The sequence below is a fragment of the Bufo gargarizans genome, chromosome 6 (assembly GCF_014858855.1).
Source record: "Bufo gargarizans isolate SCDJY-AF-19 chromosome 6, ASM1485885v1, whole genome shotgun sequence".
NCBI classification, from domain to species: Eukaryota; Metazoa; Chordata; class Amphibia; order Anura; family Bufonidae; genus Bufo; species Bufo gargarizans.
The window spans coordinates 155,299,657-155,313,895 of NC_058085.1; the positions used below are offsets into that span (position 1 = coordinate 155,299,657).

The 14,239-nt window shown below is 44.9% G+C and overlaps 1 protein-coding gene across 2 annotated transcripts in view; it reads left to right on the forward strand.

Moving 5' to 3' along the window:
• The window catches only part of CUEDC2 (CUE domain containing 2), a 49,870-nt gene extending 40,934 nt beyond the window's left edge, over window positions 1–8,936 (forward strand). For both annotated transcript variants that reach the window (XM_044297471.1, XM_044297472.1), the window contains exons 7-9: window positions 1,722–1,774; window positions 6,843–6,903; window positions 8,389–8,936. In XM_044297471.1, the coding sequence (XP_044153406.1) occupies window positions 1,722–1,774; window positions 6,843–6,903; window positions 8,389–8,535 (261 nt within the window). In that variant the 3' untranslated portion in view covers window positions 8,536–8,936. The remainder of the gene's footprint in view (window positions 1–1,721; window positions 1,775–6,842; window positions 6,904–8,388) is intronic.
• Window positions 8,937–14,239: the final 5,303 nt, after the last annotated feature.

A 14,239-nucleotide genomic window follows, 5' to 3' on the forward strand; every position in this document is an offset into this window, starting at 1 on the left:
CTTCGAACGAGACATAGTCTTAAAGTGCTAGACTAGCTGGAGCCAGTATTTCAAAATCTCCCAATCTTGTGGGGTTTTCTTGTGTGACAAGAGCATACAGATAATGGTGTCCTTGAGGAAAAACACCCAGTGAAAGACTTGTCTGACAGGCAGGCTGCGCATAGTCAAGCAAATTTCAGATGAATACATTGCTGTTGTCCAAACTAATGTGTCTGAACGCACCACTTGTTCCATAGCATGAATGGGATAAAACCACAGATGACCAGTTCGAGTGGCATTGTTGTCTAAGGGAAACCGAAGAGAAGACTCCAGTGGACAAGAGTGCTTGTTCAGATGAATCCAGATTTATATTGCACCAGCAGAACAATTTGATTAATCCTTTCTGTTAGATGTCAGCAGGTCAGGCTGGGAGAAGTGGTGTTGTGAGGAATATTTTCTTGGCACTTACTGAGTTCTTTGATACCCGTGGATGGATGTTGGGACCGTAGAGCTTACCTAAGCATATGGCTGACGAAGTTGACCTCTTCATGGCATCTGTTTACCCTATGGCAGATGGACACTTTCATCAGGACAGTGCACCATTACACAAAGGTTGCATAATCAGGGCCAACTGGGAACTAAAACTGGAAAAAAAAAGTTGTGCCATGTTATAGATGAGTTAAAATTGACAGAAGGCAGGGCAAACAGAAGTAGGCACGGCCAGCAGCACCATAGTGGAGCACAAAACGCACCCCTGCCCCTCCTGGCGATACAGTTGAACACAGGAGGGCATCTGCAGTTGCTGACCAGATGCATGAGTACCTGAAATTCCTAGCATTAATTAATGCTAAGAGTATCAGATCAATATGTACCCGGTCGGTAGTTTGAGGACTCAGTCAGCCCGCTCAGCATCTGCACACCAGGAAATTTCCCTTTGGGGTCTATGGGCAGTTTTCCCCTGTGTATAGTAATAAATTGGTTGCAGGAACATGACATTGGGTTTCCCTTGCTTCCCTAACCTCCACAGTCCCAAGGTATTAATCATATAGAGCAGTGATGGCGAACCTTTTACAGACCGAGTGCCCAAACTGCAACATAAACCCACTTATTTATCGCAAAGTGCCAACACAGCAATTTACCTTGAATACTACAGTCCAATATAGAATATCTTCCATGTGCTTTATCATTTAGCTACAATAGCCTGCCAGCATTTAGTGCGCTGCCTGTGCTGTTCATAGTGCGCCCTGCGCCGATGACTGACAGGGGAATTCTAAGGCATATTTGTACACCATAGACTTTTTCCAGGGTGTGGGTGCCCACAGAGAGGGCTCTGAGTGCCACCTCTGGCACCCGTGCCATAGGTTCGCCATCACTGATATAGAGCATCTCTTGGATAATGTGGAACCCTAATCCTTTGGTGCGTTTAGTACAAAAACCACCAGACATGTGAACTGGTCCTAAGGAGCATTTGGTGCTTTCAGAACAAAGCACTGGTTACCCCAGTACCCATACAAAAGCACCATTGAATGTGTTAATAATTTCAGGGGTCATGAAAAGCAGAAAATGCATCCAGAGTATCCAGAGTATTGTTGGCTGAGCCTGACCATCATCTAATATGTATGTGTACAGCAGCACTTTTAATATTCTCATAACGAAAGTCACTTGCAAACTTGAAAACCACTTTGTCATCACAAAATGTTATCTGTAGAGTTATTCTTAATAACTTTATTTCTGTTTGTTAGATATTTCAAAAGAATCCCAAAAAAGAAGACATGAAAGAATTAATTTTACAGAAGTAAGTACTTTGCAGCAGATAATCCAATTTTATCGATCCACATTATCATCTGTAGGTAGTAATAGTATAACTAGTAATAACACCTCATAATGGTTTATGAAGCAAAGGGAAATGAGGAGAAGAAGCCTGTCAAGGAGATGGCTTTAGAACCCCTGTCAAAACCACAATATATTCAATAGTTAATACTGTTCCCATGTTCCTTGATCAATCATTGTAAAAATTGATGGTGAAAGCGACAGCCATGTGGGAGTTCTCAGCTAGCTTATCTAAATGAAAGGGCATCTGTCAGCAGATTTGTACCTATGATGACTTGTATGTGCACTTGGCAGCTAAATCATCAGTGTTTATCCCATGTTCATATGTGCCCGCATTGCTGAGAAAATTGACATTTTAATATATGCAAATGAGCCCCAAGGAGCAACTGGGGCGTTGCCATTACACCTTAGTGCTTACCTTTCTCTGCAACTGGCATGCCCTCTGCACTTTGATTGACAGGGCCAGGCAGTATAAACGTGATCATGCCTGCCTGTCAATCAAAGTGCAGAGGGTGTGGCAGTAGCAGAGAGAGCTGAGCCTCTAGGAGTAGAGGCAACGCTCCCATTGCTCCTTGAGGCTCATTTGAATATACTAAAAAATTATTTTTCTCAGCAATGAGGGAGCATATGAACATGGGACCAACCACAGATATCTTCAGCTGCTAAGTGCACATGTAACAGGTCGGCCAGTGTCATAGGTACAAATCTGGTGACAGATGTCCTTTTTTTTTTTTTTTTTTACTCGTTTTATTAAAAGATATCTGTAAAGAATAAATCAAGGCAACTGGACGTACTGTAGATTTCTTGAAAACGTTTCACTTTCTTCCAACAAGCTTTCTCAATTCTGAGTGATTGTACAAAAATTCTGGGAATAAATATGTAACTGAATCCACATCTGGTAATTAACGCCAGATGTGGATTCAGTATACACAACTTGGGGCATAGGGGTAGTGCCGCTGGAACCATGGTAGCAAGGACTTCCAGTACTGCGACCCAGAATTGGCGAATGATTATGCAATCCCAAATCATATGCCAGAAGTTTGCTCCCTCTATATTACATTGATGACACCTATTGTGAGTATGTATAATACTGACACCTCCGGGTCTGACAAACAAAATTAGGTCATCCGCATATAACCCAATTCTTTCCTCCCTACCGTCCGCCCCCACACCGACATATATCTGGTCTTGCCTAAATCTAATGGCCCGGTGTTCTATCGCAATCTCGTACAGCAGAGGCGACAGGGGACAACCCTGCCTCGTACCCCTGCATAAGGGAAGTTTGTTAGAATGGGCGCCATTAAGTTGGATGCTAGCAGTAGGGCTCCTATATAGTGTTTCAACCCATCTAATAAAATTAGGGCCAAAGCTCCTGAGCGCCGCCAACAGAAAGGGCCATTCCAGGGAATCGAAAGCTTTGGCAGTGTCCAGGGAGGCCAGGGCCCATCTCGCTTTCTCTGCCACCCTAACCTGCGCAACAACCTGAGCCCTCCTTATATTGTCTGAAGTGGACCTACCAGGCATGAATCCCGACTGATCAGAGTGGACCACAGATGTAACCACCCTATTCAGTCTATTGGCTAGTATTCTGGTCAGGATTTTATAGTCCAAATTCAGGAGGGAAATTGGACGATAAGATCCGCAGTCCTGAGGATCCTTGCCAGGTTTAAGGATCACGACAATGGAGGCATCATACATAGTCTGGCAAGGATCCGCGAGAGTGCGCGTCCCGATACAGACTGAGGATTCGAGGACCCAGGTTTTCCAGATACCGAGAATAAACCTCAACCGGAATGCCATCCGGACCGGGAGCTTTCCCCACTGGTAGATCCTTGATAGCTCTCTCCACCACCTCAAGCGTGATATCCTCCTCCATAAGACCTCTATCCAGATCTTCTAGCCGAGGATGAGACACTTCACCAAGGTAGGCCTCTAGATCATGCTCCGAGTAATCAACAGCCGACTGATATAAGTCCCTATAGAAATCATGAAAACATGCCAATATGTCCTGCACTGTCTCCGCTATGTGCCCATTCGCATCTTGTATACGGAGCATTGGGGGGGCCATATTATTATTACGCGAAACATGCGCAAGCAGCTTCTCAGTCTGATTGCCAGTTTCAAACGACTGCTGCTTGAGAAAAAAAGCTTCCTTTTGCTCTTTTCCTCCAGATGCAGCATATACATTCTACCTCTAGACAGCCATTCTACCCTGCGTTCCTCAGTGGGGGTCTCAGTGAACGCTCTTTTGGCCTCTCTACACCTAGTATGCAGGTCAAGCTCCTTACGTTGCGAGTCTCTTTTGACATAAGAGAGAGAGGATTTGAGACACCCCCTGAGGTACACCTTCATGGTCTCCCAGAGAAGCAGGGCATCGGTGTTATCCCCCTGTATCTCGAGAAACGCCTTTAACTGCTCCGGAATTCTGTCATTCAAGCCAAACAAGGACAGCCAGAAAGGATGTATACGCATCTTACAACCCCTATTAACAGAGTCAGATAGGGCTAGTTCCGCCAGCACCGGAGCATGATCCGAGGGTCCCTGGGGTCCATAACGTATCTCAACCAACTCCGTATATACCATTGCATTGCCAAATATGTAATCTATCCTAGATAGTGCTCCTCTGGCAGGTGTGAAGCAGGAGTACTCCCTAACACCCAAATGCCTGGCCCTCCACATGTCTATCCATCCCATCTCCTGGGATATTCTAGCGAGAACCGTACCGTCGCCATCAGACCCAGCCCTGTTGGTACCACTTCTAAACCTATCTAAGCTCTCACTCATAACCAAGTTGAAGTCTCCCATGCAGATTAAGCGGGCCGTGGGATAATGGGCTACAAAGCCCGTTATGGCCTGTAATAGAGAAATGGAGGCAGGGGGAGGGTTATATATGTTGACCACTACATAGGGGACATTGTTGATGTGGACATGTTGGAAAATATACTGACCGCTCGGGTCCATAACCGTATTATTAACCTCGCATCTAAGACTCTTGTGAGGCAGCAGGGAAACCCCTATAGAATGGGAGGTGCCATAAGCGTTAAACAAATGTTGGGCCCATGGCTTCCTCAGCCTATTACCCGTTTCAGGGGTGAAGTGAGTTTCTTGGAGACCTACTATATGCGGATTAAAGGAACAGATGTGGGAGAACACCGTGATCCTCTTTTTGGGATCCCCAAACCCCACACGTTCCACGACAGCACCCTCAGGGAGGCCACAGGGACTCTAATGATATATCAATGACATAAATCCACTCCCAGGGCGCAGTTACAGAGCCCACAGATGCCTGGCTACAGTGTAGAGGAGCAATCGTGCTTGTGACAGAAGTACATGAGTAAATAGGTAAAACATAATGCAGAACATTAACAGTATTAACCTGAGAATGTCGGACATAAAACCGATCAACTTGGTGGCCCATAACTCGGGGACCTGTATAGTGTAAGAAGATGTAATGACTACACAGGTTTAGCTCCCCCCCCTCTTCTAATAGGCATAGGACAAATTGCCAGCATAAAAATATAACAATCAGTAGCTATCAAGAGTATAACCCAGGACGTTGAAAGGGCCCCTCCTGATAGTCCAGGCAAGTTATAAGTTTCCAATCAAAAAAAAAACAGGGATGGTGAAAGGTCTCTCCACAGCACCTTGAAGCTTGAGGGGGCAATATCTATTGCAAAAAAGAAAGAAAATGGAGGCGGCATGAGGCCCAAGAGACCTCAGCCGAGTCCCATTGAAAACAGGAGAAAGGGGAAAACATAATACTTGCTGGTATCGATCAGATGATAGTTCAACGTGGTTCAGGACGAGCTGTCTTCCTTTTTAGCCCACTCTTCGGCTTCCCTAGGATCATTGAAGAAAACTGATCTGTCCCCATCAACAACTCTGAGGCGTGCCGGATAAGTCATTGAGTACTGGAGGTTCAGCTCATGGAGACGGCGTTTAACCGCAACAAATGTGGCCCTTTTATCCTGGAGATCGGCGGAGAAATCCAGGAACAGGCAGACACGCACGTTGTCGTGCCTGATGTCTTGCTTGCTCCTGGCTTGACTGAGGAGAAGGTCCCTGTCCCTCCAGTTCAGCAGGCGTGCCAATAAGGGTCTTGGAGGAGCCCCAGGTGGGGGATGTCTGGCTGGGACACGGTGCGCTCTCTCCACAGCATATGCAGGGGAATACTCTGGAAACTGCTCTTTGAACCAGGACTCCAAAAAGGCCGCAAGATCCCTGCCCTCAGCTTTCTCCGGTAGGCCCATTGCGGCGAGATCTGTTCTCCAGATCATCGCACTTCTGCTGCCAATGGCTCCAGCTCCTGCACCTTTCCTGCCATTGGCCTAGTCAAATCTTCCAGGGCAGACACCCGATCCTCAGTGGTCTTGACCCGGTCCCGCAGCTGTTGCATATCATGACGGAGCAGGCTCACGTCCACCCTCACATCCTCTAGCTTCTCGGTAAGCGAGGACTGGCACGACGATATCGCCACCAGCAGCTGTTCATAAGCTGCTTTCAGGGTGAATTCAGGCTCGGCGCTGTCCTCAGCCTCCGCCTGTTGGGCAGCTTGACCGCGTGTAACGACCGCTCGGGTCGGAGTCGTGGCAGCGGCGCCATTTTGGGCCTCAGAGCGGGCAAACACTTTTAGCCGCTCAGCAGCGGTTTACGCCTTGTTGGGCCCCATATTCGGTGTGCGGGGTCTTCTCTTATGTCTGCACACCGTCCACTCTGTGCCTGGAGTCGGCAGTTTGTCAGGATTAGCGAGGGTAAGCGGAGCTACACTCAGATGCGTGCTTACATGCCCGCTGCTGGCCACGCCCCCCCTGACAGATGTCCTTTAACCTGTTAATACAGAACGTAATACTTTCTTTTGGTGCTGTTTGAAGAATGTTTCACCTGTCCCATTAAGCTCACACTAGCAGTATTAGTTATTTGATTGACTATTATGATGGTCAAACTCTTTGGAGAACACTGGTAGTGATAGATGTTTGGTGGACCTACTCATAATGTTGTGCATTTGTTATTTCTGATTCTTCTATGGTCTTCAGATACATGTTGGTTGACAACGAAGATGACAAAAAAACACACAGGCCTTTGATGCCTAAAGAGGTAAGAACAACAGCACATTACAGCTCAAAATAAAATGTGAATACAGAATGTAGCACTATCATTTTGTTTTCTTTAATGCAACATTACAGGGAATCCCAGTAGTTTGGGCCCTGCAAAACTGTTGACGGCAGTAGGTAGGCTGGGGAGAGCAGGACAAACATTCCTTTTGTGGAGCTTTTATAGTGTGAATTTTAACTACTTCTGCCAGAAACTGCTTCTGCAAGCTGTTTCATAGAACCTCCTCTATGAGTGACAGCTCTATCATCCAACCAGGAGACCATGATAGTTGTCACTCAGAGCAGAGGGCAGGGGCTGTGAAGCAGGTCATTGCAGAGAGCTCCAGTGTACTTGCGGGATCAATGCTTGGTAGAATAAAAGTTCATATTCACACTACTCCTGGTAAGTGCTCCACCAAAAAGGTATGTTTTTCCTGCTGTCCTCAGCCTCCACCTAGTGCTGTAAACATTTTTGTTTAGAGGTCTACGCATGAACATTAATTTTTCACCTATCCTATGGATAGGTGTCAAATGTATGATTGCTTGGGGTCTCACCATTGGGACCCCCACCAATCACAAGAGCAGGGTCACCTAGCTCCTGTGGGAGTGGAGCTGTAGGGCACATGCATGACCACTGATGCATTCAGGGTCAGTGGACTGACAGCTGAGCACTGTACTCTTCACTTCCACAGCCAGTGATTGGAGCATTGTACATAACACATGCACATAAGGGATTGGAAACCCTTGTAAACTGTGGCGGTCGCAGTAGTCTAACCCCCAGTGATTGTATATTTATCACTAGTGTTGAGCGAAGCGAGCTTCGGATGCTACATCCAAAGTCGCTTAGTTCAAAACTTCAGATTAATACTGTACGGAGATCCATTTTCGTAAAGTATTAAAATGTATGGACTTCGATGCGCCGAAGTTAGTTATTCGCAAAGTTGCGCGTGACTTAAACAGCATCCATATTGATATGTGGATGGGCAAATGTCGAAGATAAGGCTTGAAATAGGCTTTACTGTCAAATATGCTGGGTTAAAGTAGAAAAAAATTGTAGAATATTGTACAGATATAGCACCAGGTCTATTGGAGAAAGCAGCAACATGCCAGTTACATGTAGATTTAGTACTTCTGTATGGCCGGAGCGGTCTCAACGACTTTAGGTTTGTATTATTTTGGAAGGTGTCTCTATCCATTACTTATAGCAGTGACTGTTGTAAGCAATGCTTTCAGTATAGTTCATACAGGCTCTTACTATTAGTTCACCCCAGTTCCATCTATTTTCATATGCACTTTGTGGTGTCCTTGGCTTTTGATAGATAGTTATTTCAATTGTCATAATTATGGATATGCTCTTCAATAAATATAGGTTATACAATGTCTGTTAATGTAAGCAGAAGTCCTGTAAAAATAGTTTTCCAAGGAGGTTTTTAGCATATAAAATGGATAATTAGTCCCCACAGCTTTCATTTTATCTGTGTATTTTCAGGCCCCTAAGAAACTGATTCGATATATTGACAATCAAGTGGTCAGCACAAAGGGGGAGAGATACAAAGATATGAAGAAACCTGAGAGTGAGGAAATGAAGAAAACCTACATAAATCTCAAGCCTGCCAGAAAGTACAAGTTTCACTGAAGCATAAAAGCAGTAGGACCTTCCCAGCTTCTGTTTAGTCTGGAGCATGTGTCCACCACGATGGGTATATACCAATACACTCTGTAACAGAGAAGAGAACTTATCACTGGTTTATTCACTTATGGGGGGGGAATTTCACCATTAATAAGCAATATATGATGTCATGTGGGAGAGTCCTAACCTTTACATGGAAATCTCTGATAATGGCATCTCGGGTCATTTAGTTCATCCATAGCCACAAGATCTATAACTGTTAATGGTGCATCACATATGGTGCTATGTTGGTTCTTAGGAACAAATATTGTCTTTGTAAAGCTCTCCGCCCTCAACGTCGCCAAGTAATCAGATTCCAGACTAGCTTTTGAAATTAAAAGGGTTTTCCAAGATTTTAATACCGATAACCTGTCCTCAGGATAGGTCATTAGTATCTAATCGGTGGGGGTCTGACCCTTGGGACCCCCACTGATCAGCTTTTTGAGAAAGCACCGGCCTTCTTGTGAGCACAGCGGCATTCTCTGTGCTTGCCAAGTACAGCACTGGACAATGTATAGCGGCTGTGCTTGGTATCACGCTCAGCCCCAATCACTTCTAGGCCACGTGACCAATAAACGTGTCATCACTGGCCTAGGAAAAGCTGCCTTCTAAAACAGCTGATTGGTGGGGGTCCCGTGTGTCGGACTTCCACCGATCAGATACTGACGACCTATCCAGAGGATAGGTCATCAGTATTAAAGTCTCAGAAAACCCCTTTAAAGGATTTGTCCCAAGAGTTAACCATATCCCTTAGTGTATGATTTGTGGGAGTTCAACTCCTTTGTCTTGCTATATGAATGAAGAGGTGGTCAAGCATATGTACTGCCACTCCATTCATCTATATTGGACTGCCAGTGATAGCCAAGCGCTGCACTGTATATCTGGTAGCTCCTTAGAGGATGAATGAAGCAGCGTACATGCTTGACCACTGCTCCATTCCAGAGGAAGGGGGGGGGGGGGGGGGGGAGTGCGGACTGCTGTCTTCTTGTGATCAAAGTGGGTCCCAGCAGCCAAGCCCTCACTGATCAGTCACTACTTTATCCAGTGAATAGGGGATAAATTAAATTCTTGGAACAACCCCTTAAAAGACTGGATCTGATTGGCTGGCTGCTACAGACTGCACTGACACTTAAGGGGTATGTCCACGCAACAAAACCACAGCAAAATATGCATGAGTAAGGGTACATTCACATGGCAGATTTTGACACTTTCAAAATCCACCATGTATAACATTGTTCCAAGCAGCTGCTGTCTGCACACTGCGCAGAGAAGGGACATGTCCCTTTTTGGCAAGGTCGCGCCTTTAAACTGCCAGCCCACCCGTTAAAAACAATGGAAGGCAGATACCACGCTAGGCACCACCCAAATTGTGTCCGAGCCAAAATCCTGACAGCAAATTCCGCTGTGTGAATGGGCCCTCCATGCATTGCAGAGCGTAAAATCTGCAGTGGAAAAGGGAGCATAAGATTGATATGCCGCAGGTTTAAAAACCACAGAGCAGATTAATTTACACTTCAGAGTTTTCTACAGTACGTGGATGAAATTTCTGAAAATTCAGGTTCCCCATATATTTGATCCATCAGTCTAGGCAATCCTCTGTGAGCCAAACTGCTCACAGAGAGATGTGTGTAGCATTACCTAGACTGGATCCAATTATATCTGACTTCCAGTGGAGTGTTATAAGCCCCAGTGCAAACTTTGGATCGGGGTCTAGCCCCCCGCCCCCCTTCCCTTCCCATTTTTACTAAGAGGTGGCAGATTTTCTTTACACCAAGGGCTCTTTCACACGAGTGTGGGTAATCTGCTGCATGAAAGAGAGCCAAGCCCTGTTCCGGACAGCAGAGACATGGTGCACTAACATGACTGATAATGCTCCGTGCTCCTCTGTGATCTTTTTACTACAAAATCACAGTGAGATAAAGTTGTCACCGTGATTTTGTAGTGTAAAGTTCAGAGAGGCACAGAGCATTATCAATCATTTTAATGCTCCGTGTCTCTGCTGTCCGGATTGGGGCTTGGCTCGCTTTCACGCAGTGGATTACCCACACAGGATCCACTCATGTTAAAGAGCCAGTTAAAGTCCAATGCATGGCTACACTCACCCGGTCCTAATGAAATCTGGTCCTACCTCATCCAGGGTGTCGCTGGCGTCGGCGTGATGTCCACTGGATCCAGAACAAGGTCCCTGTAGTGATAGAGAAAAAAAATTATAATCACATAAGAAAGGGATAGTGACTGCCCCTGTGAAATCACCAGCAGGGAACGCTGTGCTGGCCTGTAAGACTGAGCCATGCCAATGTATAGCAGTGTAATCTAGGACATTTCCCCTAAATGCTACTACACAGTACTAATGGCCACATTGTGGCTCCTCACAGTACTAATGCCCATCTTGTGGCCCCTCACAGTAATTAAGCCCACCTTGTGGTCCCTTCAAAATAGTTATGTCCTCCTTGTGGCCCCTCACAGCAGTTATGCCCACCTTTGTTCCTGTCACAGTAGTTATGCTTACTTTTGTAGTTGCACTGAAAATTGGTCCTTGAGACCTAACTACGTCTTTTTTTTTTTCCTTTCACTGTAGTTATGCTCAGATATGTGCCCCCTCACAGTAGTTATAGCCAGATATGTGCCCCTCACACTGGTTATAGCCAGATATGTAACTCCTCACAGTAGTTATGCCAGATATGTGCCCCTCACAGTGGTTATGCCAGATATGTGCCCCTCACAGTGGTTATACGCTTTTGTGCCCCCTCACTCTAGCTGTTGCCCCCTTTTTGCAGCTTTAGAGAAGAAAAAAAAAACGCACATACTTACCCTCTTCCCTGATGATGCGCTCCCACACTCGCATCGCGCTGCTGACTGTGCTGGAGGACGATTCCCTTCAGCGCTCCTCACACAGCCAGCAGCGCCATGTGCGGCCTGCGGGGGTAGCGCCTGAGCTCTGAAGAACAGTGAAGAAGGGAGCAGAGAGGTCTCCCTGCATCACTCTGAAAACAAACAGCCCAGCAGTGACAAGAACTGCCGGGCCGGGTGAGTGTGCCCCCTCCTTGCCTCTGCCCCCCCTCGTGTTTAAAGAGCACTCTGACGGGGCCCAGCATTCTCACTGTACTTCATGCCTGGCGCCGTCAGAGCGCTCCCATCACACATGAGTGCAGCGAGCCCCCTCCCCCCCGCCGAGCCCGGTTGCGGTCGCACCTTCTGCGACTGCGATCATTACGCCCCTACTGACTTTGTATTTATTTATTTATTTCCATTCAGTGACTGCAAACAGAACTACATACAGATCTTGAAATTGATGGCGGAATGAAAGATGATTTTTCTTTATATAGTAATTGTTTTTTTGTTTTTTACGTAAATTAGAAAAACCCTTTTAAATGAGGTACATTTATAATTAAATATAATGGATTTCAAATAAGTCTGTTGTTGACTTCCATATTTACTAATCAGACCACATTTCATTCATCCAATTAGAAAACGAAAGTTGGATATTTTGGCCTATAATAACACTTATTCTTAGACTTCATGCACAATACTGTATCCGTATTTCAATCCACAAAATACAGATAGTTTACGTGTGCATTCCATATTTTTCTCACTCCCATCAATAGAAATGATTATTCTCTTCTGCAATACAGACAAGAATGAGACATGTTTTGTAATGTGTGGAATGGCCACAGGGAGCCATAAAAAATACAGATGTGTACATGGCCCCATAGAAAAGAATGGGTCCATGTGCCAGCCACAAAAAACGCGGATGGCACACAGATGAAAGCTACAGTCATGTGCATGAAGCCTTATACTGTAAAGCTTTGCAAAATAGTAAGTTACATAGAAATCCATTATTATTTGATTTTCATGGGTTCATAGATTGCTGCCTATTTCCCTTGTGTTATATTGTTTTTTTTATTACTTATTTTTAAGACTATTTTTATTGTGCTTCTTGCATTGTTTTAGATACTGGACTTGTGACGTGTATGCTTTAATGGCACGCTACCTGATATGCTAATGCTTGAGTGCCATACTTTAACATGTATATTTTATCTTGGAATTTACTGTTTCTATGAAGGAATGCTAAGATGTATTTGGTAGTTTGATAATGTCTTTGTACATCCTGGTGGGAATGTGCATGCATAGTTAGTCACTGCATGATTACCAAGGCACTTACCTTATATTCTCCCTTGCCCTGAGTGCTTGATCTCAGTTCCATCAGTATTTTATAGAGCAGAGGGGATTTTCCATTAAAAAGAAAATGTTTGCAGGAAATGCATGGATCTGTAATTGCATTTGAGCGTTCCCCTCCGTTGTATACTGTAGCTAGTTTTTGCATTTTTGTCATTTGTATTCAGATCCTCTAATTCCTAATTGCCTTTTTTTACAGTACTTGTGGACATCAAGTGATTGAGTGCGTAATTCCTTGAATATTTAAAGAAAAATACCCTTTTCTTCACCTTTATAATACCCCTGCTATCCTCTAGATAGGCCATTAGTATCTGATTAGCGGAGGTTTGACACCCTGCATGTCAGATGTTCTGTGTATTTTGGATGGTGACTGCTGTGGTGCTCCATTCATTACAGTGGGTGTTGTGCTGCAGTGACTAGCTTTGTCCACTACACTCAGCAAGTTGAGCTGTAGTTCTGCTGCAAAATAGCTAATCGGCAGGGTGACAGACCCGGATGAGCAGATATTGATGGACTATCCGTAAAACCCCTTTAAACCATTTTCTATGCATCAGGGAGTGTTTTCCTTTCATGTATTTGAGTATTTTTGTGTTTAGTTTACATAATTGTTTGAATAACATCATAGTAGTTATCTATTCTCTATATTTCTCTGCACTGGGCCTTTATTGGCATTTTATTTGTGTGAATGTGCTGGGAGTAGAGGTAACTATTGCTTGTCCATTTAAATCCAGTTTAGATCGCTAGTTGTTACTGCCTCTTCTCCATCATACAAGGCGTCCAAGTACAACTATAGACCAGGGAGGGATTGCTTCCATTTGGAAGCTCATAGACTGTTCTGTAATCATGTGCCTGTTTTTACAGCACGGAGTAAGCACAAAAGGCTGTGCTAATGAACCACCCTATCTTGCCCCCAAAAATGGGATGCAGCAGGTGCATTAACAGCAGATGCACACTAAACACAAATGTTATTCCTCCAGACTGGTCTCAAAATCTATTTAGGCACTCCTGAAGAAGAGGGCCTCAGACCCTTGAAACGCGTTGAGCCTTATATTATTAAAATGATTGACCCGAAGCCACGTGTGTAGGCGGCGTTCAATTATTTATATTTCTACATGCGATCCTGGCCGGGGGGGAAATAGTCCCAGGTGTCTTGAGCTTATCCTGGTGACTGCCCCCCTGTGAAGTGAGTGCATTTGATTTTATTATCATTTTATGATCTCTAACATCACCACTATAGAGCTGTGGTGCCCTTTCTAAACTCTTAGCTCTTTTACCAGACCTAGGTGAAGGTCTTTTTTATATCTTATATACAAATAAGAACCAATCTGTATCTTCATCACGATCAATGACCCATTGATTTGGCGCCTAGTACGTGTTTCAACCTTTTTTTCCACCGGTGTGAAGGGCTCCTCTCCACACCGCCTCTATCTCCCCTGAAATGAGCATTGAAGCATTTTGAATCGCGGAGGGAAAAGGCATTTTATGGAGTTCCGGT